This window comes from Oncorhynchus mykiss, chromosome 27, assembly GCF_057628025.1.
Source record: "Oncorhynchus mykiss isolate SJ-2025 chromosome 27, ASM5762802v1, whole genome shotgun sequence".
NCBI lineage: Eukaryota > Metazoa > Chordata > Actinopteri > Salmoniformes > Salmonidae > Oncorhynchus > Oncorhynchus mykiss.
Window position 1 is genome coordinate 26,256,868 of NC_143048.1, and position 14,345 is coordinate 26,271,212.

General features: G+C 42.0%; 1 protein-coding gene and 1 long non-coding RNA gene across 8 annotated transcripts in view; one reads left to right on the top strand and one right to left on the bottom strand.

Annotated features, from left to right (window-relative positions):
- LOC149971285 (uncharacterized) overlaps positions 1–14,345 on the top strand; it is a 1,017,865-nt gene that overhangs the window by 631,076 nt on the left and 372,444 nt on the right. The gene's annotated exons all lie outside the window — the stretch shown is intronic.
- The window catches only part of kirrel3b (kirre like nephrin family adhesion molecule 3b), a 200,672-nt gene that overhangs the window by 49,415 nt on the left and 136,912 nt on the right, over positions 1–14,345 (bottom strand). For all 7 annotated transcript variants that reach the window (XM_036965152.2, XM_021588217.3, XM_021588221.3 and 4 more), the window contains exon 4: positions 5,268–5,425. In XM_036965152.2, coding sequence (XP_036821047.2) covers positions 5,268–5,425 — 158 coding nt within the window. The remainder of the gene's footprint in view (positions 1–5,267; positions 5,426–14,345) is intronic.

Below are 14,345 nucleotides of genomic sequence, written 5' to 3' on the forward strand. Positions count from 1 at the left end.
AAGTAAGGGGTACTTATAGATTATTATGCAGGGAAAGTAAGGGGTACTATAGATTATTATGCAGGGAAAGTAAGGGGTACTATAGAATATTAAGCAGGGAAAGTAAGGGGTATTATAGATTATTATGCAGGGAAAGTAAGGGGTACTATAGAATATTAAGCAGGGAAAGTAAGGGGTACTATAGATTATAATGCAGGGAAAGTAAGGGGTACTATAGATTATTATGTAGGGAAAGTAAGGGGTACTTATAGATTATTATGCAGGGAAAGTAAGGGGTACTATAGATTATTATGCAGGGAAAGTAAGGGGTACTATAGATTATTATGCAGGGAAAGTAAGGGGTACTATAGATTATTATGCAGGGAAAGTAAGGGGTACTATAGAATATTAAGCAGGGAAAGTACTGGCTACTATAGATTATTATTCAGGGAAAGTAAGGGGTACTATAGATTATTATGCAGGGAAAGTAAGGGGTACTATAGATTATTATGCAGGGAAAGTAAGGGGTACTATAGATTATTATGCAGGGAAAGTAAGGGGTACTATAGATTATTATGCAGGGAAATTACTGGGTACTATAGATTATTAAGCAGGGAAAGTACTGGGTACTACAGATTATTATGCAGGGAAAGTAAGGGGTACTATAGATTATTATGTAGGGAAAGTAAGGGGTACTTATAGAGTATTATGCAGGGAAAGTAAGGGGTACTATAGATTATTATGCAGGGAAAGTAAGGGGTACTATAGATTATTATGCAGGGAAAGTAAGGGGTACTATAGATTATTATGCAGGGAAATTACTGGGTACTATAGATTATTAAGCAGGGAAAGTACTGGGTACTACAGATTATTATGCAGGGAAAGTAAGGGGTACTATAGATTATTATGTAGGGAAAGTAAGGGGTACTTATAGAGTATTATGCAGGGAAAGTAAGGGGTACTTATAGATTATTATGCAGGGAAAGTAAGGGGTGCTATAGATTATTATGCAGGGAAAGTAAGGGGTACTATAGATTATTATGCAGGGAAAGTACTGGGTACTATAAATTATTATGAAGGGAAAGTAAGGGGTATTATAGATTATTATGCAGGGAAAGTAAGGGGTAATATAGATTATTATGCAGGGAAAGTACTGGGTACTATAGATTATTATTCAGGGAAAGTAAGGGGTACTATAGATTATTATGCAGGGAAAGTAAGGGGTACTATAGATTATTATGCAGGGAAAGTAAGGGGTAATATAGATTATTATGCAGGGAAAGTAAGGGGTACTATAGATTATTATTCAGGGAAAGTAAGGGGTACTATAGATTATTATGCAGGGAAAGTAAGGGGTACTATAGATTATTATGCAGGGAAAGTAAGGGGTACTATAGATTATTATGCAGGGAAAGTAAGGGGTACTATAGATTATTATGCAGGGAAATTACTGGGTACTATAGATTATTAAGCAGGGAAAGTACTGGGTACTACAGATTATTATGCAGGGAAAGTAAGGGGTACTATAGATTATTATGTAGGGAAAGTAAGGGGTACTTATAGATTATTATGCAGGGAAAGTAAGGGGTACTTATAGATTATTATGCAGGGAAAGTAAGGGGTGCTATTGATTATTATGCAGGGAAAGTAAGGGGTACTATAGATTATTATGCAGGGAAAGTACTGGGTACTATAAATTATTATGCAGGGAAAGTAATGGGTACTATAAATTATTATGCAGGGAAAGTAAGGGGTACTATAGATTATTATGCAGGGAAAGTAAGGGGTACTTATAGATTATTATGCAGGGAAAGTAAGGGGTACTATAGATTATTATGCAGGGAAAGTAAGGGGTACTATAGATTATTATGCAGGGAAAGTAAGGGGTACTATAGATTATTATGCAGGGAAAGTAAGGGGTACTATAGATTATTATGCAGGGAAAGTAAGGGGTACTATAGATTATTATGCAGGGAAATTAAGGGGTACTATAGATTATTATGCAGGGAAAGTAAGGGGTACTATGGATTATTATGCAGGGAAAGTAAGGGGTACTATAGATTATTATGCAGGGAAAGTAAGGGGTACATATATATTACTATGCAGGGAAAGTAAGGGGTACTATAGATTATTATGCAGGGAAAGTAAGGGGTACTATAGATTATTATGCAGGGAAAGTAAGGGGTACTATAGATTATTATGCAGGGAAAGTAAGGGGTACATATATATTACTATGCAGGGAAAGTAAGGGGTACTATGGATTATTATGCAGGGAAAGTACTGGGAACTCTACCTGTCTCTTGAGTATGAAAAATGTGACATGTATTATACACTCTTTAAAGTTAATCAGTTACTTTTTCCCGGGATGATTTCCCACAGCCTCACTTGGTATTGAGCATTACTATTAACCCTCCTGCTGTGTTCCACTCGAATTGGACCGATTTACAAGTTTTTTCTCTGAAGAATTTAGTTAATTTAATCTGACTGTCAAAAGGTTCCATGACTTTGTCCACACAGGGCATCTGAATACACAATATAAATGTTGATGATTTTCATTACATTTTGGGTTTTATTTAACTTTTGTACGCCTGTGGTGTTCCCGGTCAAAAATGACTGGTCATTAGAAATGAATGGGTGAGACTACAATTAGTGTATAAAATTGAGTTCAGGCACATGCCCAGTCATCAGATGGACACAGTTCCTCTCCCAGACCCCCACATGCATGTTTGTTTCAGCACACACGCAAACACACACACACACACACACACACACACACACACACACAAACCTCACTCCCCTTCTTGGCTACCATGGCAATCCTCATGGGAACTTTTCCCCCACAGGAGCCACACCTGTTGGAATTCTCACAAATAATCGCAACATTGTTTCAATAATATATAGAACTTTTCTCGCAGCTTTGGCATGTAATGCTTTTTTTTAGGTATTGCTCACAATTCATTCTGTTGCAGCACAATGACCAAAAATACAGTATCTGAGGCTCTTGATCATATCTTTGATCATGACACTGGTGAGGAGCGAGTCCTTGTTACACTTTGACACAAAGTTGTCTGTGATAAATAGCACAATGTGTTTCATCTGAGTATTTGTTATAGTCAAAATTATCCATACATTATGCTTTTTTTTTTTTACTCACATACAAGTTGTATAAGCTACAGGCTATAAATAGCAAATAGAAGTTCAAAACGTGTTATGTTCACACTAACTTAAGTTGATAAGAAGATCTAACACAACATTAGGTTATAATACATGTCTTATTATGGATTTATAATCAGCTATAATGGGGCGGTCATTTTGGACCGGGAACACAGGATTTATTAACATGAAACGAACACAACAGGAGGGTTAAAAGAAAATCTCTCTAATTATACAGAAAACTTTGCTGAGATGAAGGTTGGGAGGAAAATAATGAAATTGAGAGACAGATAAAGAAGCTTTGAAGGTTTGTGGGGGAGTAGGGGAGGAATGAGCAGGGAAACTTATCTGTGGAGGAAGAGAGGGACGATAAGCAGAACTTCTTTTCTGGTGTCATGCATTTGAATGCTTCACAGAATAATGAATTCCCTCAGCCCTGTGGAAGTTACTATGATGACACCCCTTTCACTTGTTCACCAGTCCATCCATAAGGAGCTGACTGAAATGTGGTTTGAGTTTACATTTACATGATACATTTTAGTCATTTAGCAGACGCCCTTATCCAATTTTGACTTACAGTAGTGAGTGCATTCCTTTTCCTACTTTTTTCGTACTAGTCCCCCATTGAATGGAACTGAATACGAAACGGTTAGGATTTAGATATTCTCCCTTGTTCTCAAATTCAGATTTTCAATCATCTGAAGCTTGTACTAGGCCTCCTCACAATGTACAGTATGCAATGAGTATAACAATCTACATCCATAGGTACCAAGTCAAGCCCATACTCAATGCCATTCACAAGCAGTATAACCAGATCTTTGAATGACTGCTTCATACAGTCAGACCATACCAGGTCCAAGTACTTATCACAAAGTATAAACTTACTTAAAGATAAATGGCAGATAACTGATCCATCAGGATTTTGAGGGAGGTCATTCTGAGACCTATAGGGGTCAAAGCCATTCTTGTAGAGTAGAGGAAGCCATGCATCAGGAAACTACCATCTTACTCTGGCACATCTGGCCTTATTACCTCCCATCATCTGTGGGGTGTGGAGCGAGGCGAGGGTCGAGGTGGGGCAGGACAGCCAATTATCCTCTCAAAAGCTACATTTCTCACGAGACATCCACTTTTAATTGAACACATTTATATTTAATGGTAGTGATATGAGGGGAAGGCTGTGGCTAGAGACTGCATGGCTGAGCTGCTGCTGCCATCCATCAGCTGGGCTACAATGTCCCCACATCACTGCTGCTGCTGTTTCAGAAAGAGGAAGTGTATGTAGGAAGCACGCTATCCCCCTTACTATTAGCAAACGGCACCTTGTTTTATTCAATTGGGCTTGTGCCGTATCCCAGCCCAATCAATGGCATTTATCTGCTCTTTGAAAAAATCCGATAATGGGATGAGACAGTGGAGAGAGAGTTGGTGCCCGCTCGCTCTCCTTGTTTATATGGAAATTCAGATAGTGGCATTGATTACATGTTTAGCCCGCCGGTTAGTGTCATTAACTTGCCAGAGGGGCCAGCTGGCAGTCTGGTGTGGCATTGTGTGTGGTGATGGTTGAGTTGAAGGCTAGGGTTGGTTGGCAGAGCATCTTCTCTGAATACCACAGATCAGGGACGGCTTCTCCAATAGAGAAGTTACCGAACAGATCTCTTAATGGACCCTGCCACTGAAAAGAGAGAAGCATGGCACATAGGAAACAGCAAAGGTGCTGGAGAGTCACCGATTTGCATTATTATTGCTCACCATCTGCTTGTTTGAGTAGAGGCATTAGCTGGGCAAAGAGGACAAACATCCTTTAGACATCCCAGAGAAGACACTGTATTTTCGGGGGATTTTATTCCAATCAATCTAGGCTGAATGCTGAGGCACAGTTTACAGATGGCACAAGAAATCACCCGTCACAGACGGCTAGTGCTCTTGAAGTGGCTATTCACGTCACATTTCAAGGGAAGGATTGACTAGCATCAACTGGAATTTGATGAGTGATATAACCTATTACATGGAAGAAATAGTGTTTGAGGGCTTTTGCTTTCTACCTATGGAAATGGGTAAGTCCCCCCTCAAAAGCCCCAGCCCTCCCTCCACCCTTAAAAAACAAACTGTGTATTACACACCTCGATGCTTACCTTGGAGTACATGGCTCCATTGAGGACCTCTCCATTGCGGATCCAGATGATGGATGCGGCTGGCTTGGCGTTGTCAGCGTGGCAGGTCAGGTTTAGGGGATCTCCTGCTCTCAGACTCACCACCGGACCACCACTGATCACTGGGTCCTCAGGAGGCACTGGAGGGAAACAGAAAGGCATTGTGTTGTAGCTACGTTATAAACATGTAATAGCATATACTTGTATACAACAACAACTGTTTCTTCAAGCCAGAGTGTCATTATTTTCAACGATGAAGGTATTTGATCAAACCTCAGACTCATCCATTGGATTGATAGAAGATATGTCTTGGACATAAGAAGGTTCATATAAGGTGAGCCCTGTATCTGTGGGACTGTGTAAAACGGCTTGTTCTCACTTTTTGAGTAATACCTGTGTGAGCCAAGGACAGGGAGATTACTTCAAATACAATATAGCTTTATGAATGACAGGTGAGGTGAGGGGTTTCAGTTTCTTTTGTCCATTTTCTCTCCTGTGAGATTGAAATCTCTGGTGTCCATGGTCACTGATGCAGAGATGTCAGAGCCGTATTGGGCAGACTTTGGTCACATCATATGTCTGGAGTGTAGCCAACAATAGACTCTGAATAAGAGCCCTAAGAAATCCAAAGCACAGTTCAGCTTTGTGCTGTTACTGACAATGTGAATGGATGATACAGACACCGGTGCATTTTAATCATGACTTTTACGTGTCCGTACATGAAGGCAATTGAAGCAATCAAACCTTTGACTAGAATTGACAGATTGCCAGGGAATGGCAGTCAAGTCATCATCTCATAAGCGGAAAATAGATAGATAGAGGAAGAGAGTGGTGGATGAATGCAGAATGCAGGCCCCTGAATGGCACTGATTACACGCCTCTTTTTACACACATGCTGATCACCCTGTTATTATTCAAACTCCAGTGAATTATTGATTGGCCTGCACGCTCATTACAGTGCAGATCTGGGGCATGATGAAATCAAAGGCTGCGAGCAGCTGGCATATTTGCCTATGAGAGTGAGAGGGTCGGAGAGAGAAGGTGGGCGGGGGTCTTCTGTCAAACAGCCAAGGCTTGGAATGAAAAAAGGGAGCTATGGATACACTGTTGAATTGTTTTATGGATAATGGCCTATTTCTTTTTATTTAAGCCAGTTCAGAACAAGTTCTTATTTATTTTGATGGCCTACACCGGCCAAACCTGGATGACGCTGGGCCAGTTGTGCGCTGCCCTCTGGGACTCCCAATCACGGCTAGTTGTGATACAGCCTGGATCTGTAGTGACGCCTCTAGCACTGAGATGCAGTGACTTAGACCGCTGCGCCACTCGGGAGCCCAATTCACGGATCTATCTGCATTCTGCAGTCATCCACCACTCTCTTCCTCTATCTGTCTCTTTTCTGCTTATGAGATGACGACTGACCGCAATTCCCTAGCAATCTGTCAATTCTAGTGAAAGGTTTGATTGCCTATACATACAACACAGTTATACATTTTGTTGTTGTTGAAAGGGGACATATTCCTGTTCTGCTTTGTCACTGACTCATTGAATGCTAAAGGTTAAAGATGCAGTCAGGGATCTTAAGCACAACAAATTCATAACATATTGTACAAATTGTATTAAAACAATATATACAGTGCCTTGCGAAAGTATTCGGCCCCCTTGAACTTTTAGACCTTTTGCCACATTTCAGGCTTCAAACATAAAGATATAAAACTGTATTTTTTTGTGAAGAATCAACAACAAGTGGGACACAATCATGAAGTGGAACGACATTTATTGGATATTTCAAACTTTTTTAACAAATCAAAAACTGAAAAATTGGGCGTGCAAAATTATTCAGCCCCCTTAAATTAATACTTTGTAGCGCCACCTTTTGCTGCGATTACAGCTGTAAGTCGCTTGGGGTATGTCTCTATCAGTTTTGCACATCGAGAGACTGAATTTTTTTCCCATTCCTCCTTGCAAAACATCTCGAGCTCAGTGAGGTTGGATGGAGAGCATTTGTGAACAGCAGTTTTTAGTTCTTTCCACAGATTCTCGATTGGATTCAGGTCTGGTCTTTCTAACCATTCTAACACCTGGATATGTTTATTTTTGAACCATTCCATTGTAGATTTTGCTTTATGTTTTGGATCATTGTCTTGTTGGAAGACAAATCTCCGTCCCAGTCTCAGGTCTTTTGCAGACTCCATCAGGTTTTCTTCCAGAATGGTCCTGTATTTGGCTCCATCCATCTTCCCATCAATTTTAACCATCTTCCCTGTCCCTGCTGAAGAAAAGCAGGCCCAAACCATGATGCTGCCACCACCATGTTTGACAGTGGGGATGGTGTGTTCAGCTGTGTTGCTTTTACGCCAAACATAACATTTTGCATTGTTGCCAAAAAGTTGAATTTTGGTTTCATCTGACCAGAGCACCTTCTTCCACATGTTTGGTGTGTCTCCCAGGTGGCTTGTGGCAAACTTTAAGACACTTTTTATGGATATCTTTAAGAAATGGCTTTCTTCTTGCCACTCTTCCATAAAGGCCAGATTTGTGCAATATACGACTGATTGTTGTCCTATGGACAGAGTCTCCCACATCAGCTGTAGATCTCTGCAGTTCATCCAGAGTGATCATGGGCCTCTTGGCTGCATCTCTGATCAGTCTTCTCCTTGTATGAGCTGAAAGTTTAGAGGGACGGCCAGGTCTTGGTAGATTTGCAGTGGTCTGATACTCCTTCCATTTCAATATTATCGCTTGCACAGTGCTCCTTGGGATGTTTAAAGCTTGGGAAATGTTTTTGTATCCAAATCCGGCTTTAAACTTCTTCACAACAGTATCTCGGACCTGCCTGGTGTGTTCCTTGTTCTTCATGATGCTCTCTGCGCTTTTAACGGACCTCTGAGACTATCACAGTGCAGGTGCATTTATACGGAGACTTGATTACACACAGGTGGATTGTATTTATCATCATTAGTCATTTAGGTCAACATTGGATCATTCAGAGATCCTCACTGAACTTCTGGAGAGAGTTTGCTGCACTGAAAGTAAAGGGGCTGAATAATTTTGCACGCCCAATTTTTCAGTTTTTGATTTGTTAAAAAAGTTAAAAATATCCAATAAATGTCGTTCCACTTCATGATTGTGTCCCACTTGTTGTTGATTCTTCACAAAAAAATATAGTTTTATATCTTTATGTTTGAAGCCTGAAATGTGGCAAAAGGTCGCAAAGTTCAAGGGGGCCGAATACTTTCGCAAGGCACTGTATAAATACAAATTACAGGGCATAACATATAATACGAAATGGATGAAGCTACACACAATTGGATGACTTACTGTAGTACACAAAAAATGGGGACCTGTTGGGGACCTGTTTTGGCTCATGAGCAGTACTGGCTGAAATTATACAAAAGTTCCAGAGCATCACGTTGATGGTTGATCTTCCATTCATGACTTACTGTACTAAACTACTCACTTTCAACAGGATCTACACTTTCAGCCATTCCCCAGGAACATTTAAACGGCTCCTGAGTGGGGCAGCTGTCTAAGGCACTGCATCTCAGTGCTAGAGGTGTCACTACAGACCCTGGTTCGATTCCAGGCTGTATCACAACTGGCTGTGATGGGAGTCCCTTAGTGCGGCGCACAACTGGCCCAGCGCCGTCTGGGTTAGGGGTTGGCTGGGGTGGGCCGTCATTGTAAATAAGAATTGGTTCTTAACTGACTTGCCTAGTTAAATGAAATAGGAATAGGGAGCCATGACTCGTTAACATCCCGAGGGACTCATAGCAGACCTATGGATGATCAACAAGGACTGTGTCACCGTCTGACATAAAATAGAGCTGCTGCAACAAACTCAGGAAGGAAGCTCATACAGGTTATTTTTACTGCCTCTAGTTAATTGTATTTTTTGGTTATGAAAGGAATGAAAACTGCAGACTAAATATAACTGATGCTTTCCCCTGTTTCCACCCACATCCTCCTTCCTTAGGACAAGCAATTAAAAAGGCAGGGCTGTATAGTACCGGTGACACACTATGACAAAGTGTGAGATTTTGCAGAAGTGGAGCATTGGGAATAGGGCTGCTTTTCTGCTTTGCCAGTTCAGTCCGGCTAAGCCTTGTGACTCAGGTCCCAGGTGATTCTCCAACCTGTTTCTAGACCAGACCAACAGTCACATTCCTGCCTTGTCAAATGGCTCTGGAAACAGTGATAGTGTGAAATGTTTTGTTTGAACAGAAAATACTGTGGTTAGTATATGTCCTTTTGATCTGGTGTTCTTCACAATGTGAAGTTACACAAGTTGGTGGAAGATAGAAATACTAGGGCTTATTTAGAATACGAAGATATTTACGGATCTGAACAAATGGATATACGGTACATTGTAGTATGGTAATATTGTGGTTTAAGATTGGAAACAAGCTTGTTCCTTCTCTTTGTCACCAGAATCAGAGAAGCCTATCAACCCTCTCATTGGTTTATGAAAATATGAAATAGTGAGCAACAGAGATGGAGAGATGCTTCTAGAGATCTAGTGTTATTGGCTTGCTGTCAGCGCTCACTCAATGCTGCTGAAACATTAACTAACTGTCAAGTTGTTTGAGGTATGCATAGCTTCCATCTTCTGAAGGGGCAAATTGAATAGAAAAACTGCTCCATTTGGAGCTCTCTGAGAGCCTAACATTATGTGACTGACGACAGCACAGACATGCATATTAAAGATGGAGTAAGTGGGTTGTGGATTCAGGCTGGTATTGACTGTCACCACTCCAGTCACAATACCAGGTCACCAAGGAAGAGCAATGGCTGTGAACTAATCCAGGTAAAATGTGTTGACTTTCTAAAACAGAACATGACAGCTCAAGGCTACCAGAAACCTGCTACCCACTGGGCACACACTGGTTGAATCAATGTTGTTTCCACGTCAATTCAATAAAGTAATGTTGGACCATCGTAGTACAGACATTGAATTGGTGTCTGTGCCCAGTAGGTACAGTACAGCCAGGAAGTGATGTGATGCCACTACAGAATATGAAAGTGTAATAATTTAAAGGCTACTTTCAACCCCTCTCCTAGAGATATTATTGACCCATCTTGACCTGTAAAGTTAATAATAGTTTATCCTTTAAACAATCCATAAGGCTTCCCTCAGAGAGGACCTGAGTGCCGCTGCAGTGAAGGTTAACATTTAATGCATGGTAATCTCCATACGCTGAGGTCCATGGCAAGACGCACAGATTGTCGTTATGCTTTCAGGTCGTGTGCTCTGCTCTGGGAGACAGGCGGTGATGTGTCAAGGGTAGATGAAAAACAGACAAAAAGGGTGAAAGACTCGCTTGGCTGCCTCCGACAGGACTTTTTTCATTTCCTCCATGTGTGTGATATCTGTCACAGGGATGACACCGAGGATCTCTGAGTAGAATGAGTGCCAGTGTAATCTCTTTGCTAAGTCATTGGCACAGGTGGCATGCTCTCCATCTGCACTCCTCCATCTCCCACTTTCGGTTTCCCTTTTAGGGACATAGGGGCAATCCCCTCACAAAACAAAGGCTAACTCAGATGTACTGTAAGCACTGCATGACCAAACAATGGGCAGGTAGTTTACCTCAACCGCTCTTTCCTCACAAGCCATAGATCTACGTTTGTACATTCCACAGTGGACCTGCTACAGTGGACAGTAAAGCCACAGTAAAGAGTAGCCTATTGTAAGTCACAGTCTAACAGCCAGAATAGTTGCAAATCGAAGTGCAATTCCAGTTCCCTCTCTCTCTCTCTCTCTCTCCATACTGGGTTGCTGTTAAGCCATCTCTCCACAACCGTCCCTCTTGTGGGCCAGTCTGACAGCCGCACAAAGGCCTCGAACCACGCCAGTCATCATCATTACAGTCCTGTTTGCAAACTCGGCAGCCCCTAATGGTTCCAAATTAGCGCTTTACTGCGGCCCCGTGATGGATTTCTCACGAGCCGGTCAGCGGCTCGGATTGATTGCGCCTCTTTAATTACCAGCTGGCTTGCTGAAATACTTCCTCTTTCCCCACTTCACTCTGGGAGAGTATAATGCATTCTCACACCACACACTTCCACACTTATACAAACACACACTGCTCAATAGTTTCTCAACTCCTAGATTTGAGGGCAAAACATCCTCTTGTTGTCTGAGATATGACGTGGAAGAGAGATTCTGTAGGTTTTCTTCAAAGGAGTAGATTAATCAATAGATTAGTTCTATAGTATGTGTTCTCCTCTTACTTGGCTCATACTGCTAGTTTCCCTGTTTTTCCTTTCTGCTCTGGATGTATTAACATTTTACCTCTAAATGTACCTTGCTTATTACTTTTTCTCACCTTTAATGGTTATCTGGAGGACTATGATGTGCCTGTCTGTCACCTGGGCCATCACAGGTGTACCAGTTAATTTCTCATATTTATGCTCCAAGCAACCTTTTTCAGGGAGTGAGACTACTAGGCGATGGGTGTTTTGAGGGGGCACACAGTCTGTCACAACTTCCATTACCCCAGCCCTCTGCCTCAGATAAGAGCTTCCACTGAAGTTCATTAAAGGAGCAATGGAGTTTAATGGAATTGCATCGCCCCTTCCTGAGAGAGATAGCACTATGGTTTGTTTCAGGTTTTTGCCCAACCCAGATCTCAGAGCCATGTTTTACCATAAAACTCAGAGCAGGCTGGGGAGAAGAGGGCAGGTCGGATTGATTGTGTTTTAGTGAGCTCATTTATTTTTAGTGTATAATCAAAGATATCTATAAATGAGACAAAGGCATATGGATTTGTAATTAACCCAACCATGTGTGACAGTAAGTCTGTTATAGGCAGGGCTTGTCCGAATAAACCTAGAGTATAAACCTGCCCTGTGTCCTGGGAGACATTTCAATACCTCAGAACCTCTGGGATTAGCCTGGTCTGAGAAAACACCCTGACGGCGCCAGGACTGGAAGAGAAGTAAAGCCAGTCTATTACCATTGGGGCTCTGCTGATGGCGGACAACCTGAGTCATAAACAACCAAAGCCAGGCTGAGGAACATTCTCCAAGCAGCCTATAGTCCTACACACAGCCTTCCAGGAGCAGGAGAGTGGGTTCAAAAGGCAATTTGGAGGTGGGTGATTGAGAGGGGTAACCTCAGAAGAGCTCTGAGGTGGGGAGGGGGCGGGGTGGGGTGTCTGGAAATGCAGTGTGCACAGTGCTGGGCTTCTGCCGACGGTGTCTGGAAATGCAGTGTGCACAGTGCTGGGCTTCTGCCGACGGTGTCTGGAAATGCAGTGTGCACAGTGCTGGGCTTCTGCCGACGGTGTCTGGAAATGCAGTGTGCACAGTGCTGGGCTTCTGCCGACGGTGTCTGGAAATGCAGTGTGCACAGTGCTGGGCTTCTGCCGACGTGTCTGGAACAACAATGGGTCGGCTCGCCCCGCCGGTTTCGGCAGAATGCTCGCACCAGACACCTGTCACCCCAATTCGACGGCGGCCTGGCAGCTTGCAGAGGTTGCGATAGATAGATCACAAAAGAGAAGGGAGAAAAGAACGATCCATCGTAGGTGGAAGACAAGAGACATACGTGGCTCACTGGCCCAAATCACAGGTCTCTTCAAGTGCTGTCACCATACACCTGTTTGTAGGTCACAAGATCTTGGCTCACACAGACTGTCTCTATCTCTCCCACTCTGCTAATACCGGCTGTGTTAGATGATCAGTGATAGAGAGATTAATGTGAGGTATGACGATATGACTGTGTGTATGTGTGTGTGTGTGTGTGTGTGTGTGTGTGTGTGTGTGTGTGTGTGTGTGTGTGGTGTAGGTGGTGTAGGTGTGTGTATGCTGACCAACAGAGGGAGAGTGAAGGCAGGGATGAGGAGGTTTTCTGGAGACATGGGAGGAGTGGTGAGATGCCAGAGCTGTCAGCAGCGTGCAGAGATGGCTCCGTCACAGAGCAGCGATGTGTAGCGCTAAAGTTGCTCTCAACAGATTGGGAGGGCACTGACATTGCCGTGTTTGTGTGTGTGTGTGTGTTTGTTTCTGTAGCAATATGGCTGTCATTTTGCATGAAATGTAAAAACAGACTCCTGTTAATGTATACCTTCACATTAAATGTTATCGAAATGGATTGTTCCTTATAGAGTGTCAATCAAGCTCTCATCTCTTCCAGTTCTAGATTTGTTTAAGTCAATAATCGTTTTTGTTATGATCATTTATTACTGAACATGACATATTGATTTTGAAAAGATTTCAAAACACAGCTGTATGTGTGTTTAAAAGTACCCCTCCCTTTTAAAACACTCAAACCAAAAAAGCATGTCTTACATGCAATCTGTTGGGTATTAACATACAGCTGTTCATAGAGTCAGTGATATTATAGATGTTCTCTTTATCTTAGATCTCAGTAATGTACTTTCATGTAAATCAGGGATAGTGTTCGCAAGATAATGTAAATGGAAGAGCCATATTTCTAACAAAATGACTGCTGATCAGGGGTTCTGATCTGGCCCTACTTCAGCGGACATTCTTGGCTAGAGTCAAATTGACTTATGTGAGAGATAAATTGGTTACATACAGAAAACTAGCACACTTAAACTGCTTAATGAGGTGTTTCAACATTTTCTTTCAAGACTTTACAATTTTGGCATGCACAGTCAAGGAGCAACATTCAGAGAGAGAGAGAGAAAAAGGGAGAAAGAGAGAGCTGGGGAATGCATAAAACCACTTTCATTAATTAGTTGGAACGGTAAAAGTGTTGCCGATGGAAATACTGCTCCCGTCGTGACTGTTACTGGAAACCAATCAACTTGCATTCTCCCCCTTGTGCTTCTTCAATAAGGCATATACTTTGTGTCCTTTCTATTTTCATATAGTGCATCTATTTTGAAACCCATGATTCCATAAATCATAAGTGGGATTCAGTGGTTTGAACTACAGGAGACCTAGGGACAATTACTGCTTCTTGTTTGTGTCTTGTTAAAAACACAATGTTCCTCATGAAGCTGCCCTTCGGTTTAGTGTCAAGATTTCAATAGAGTTTCTTGAGCGAGACAAAATTCAGTTTTACCTTCAACAACTACAGTTGAAGGA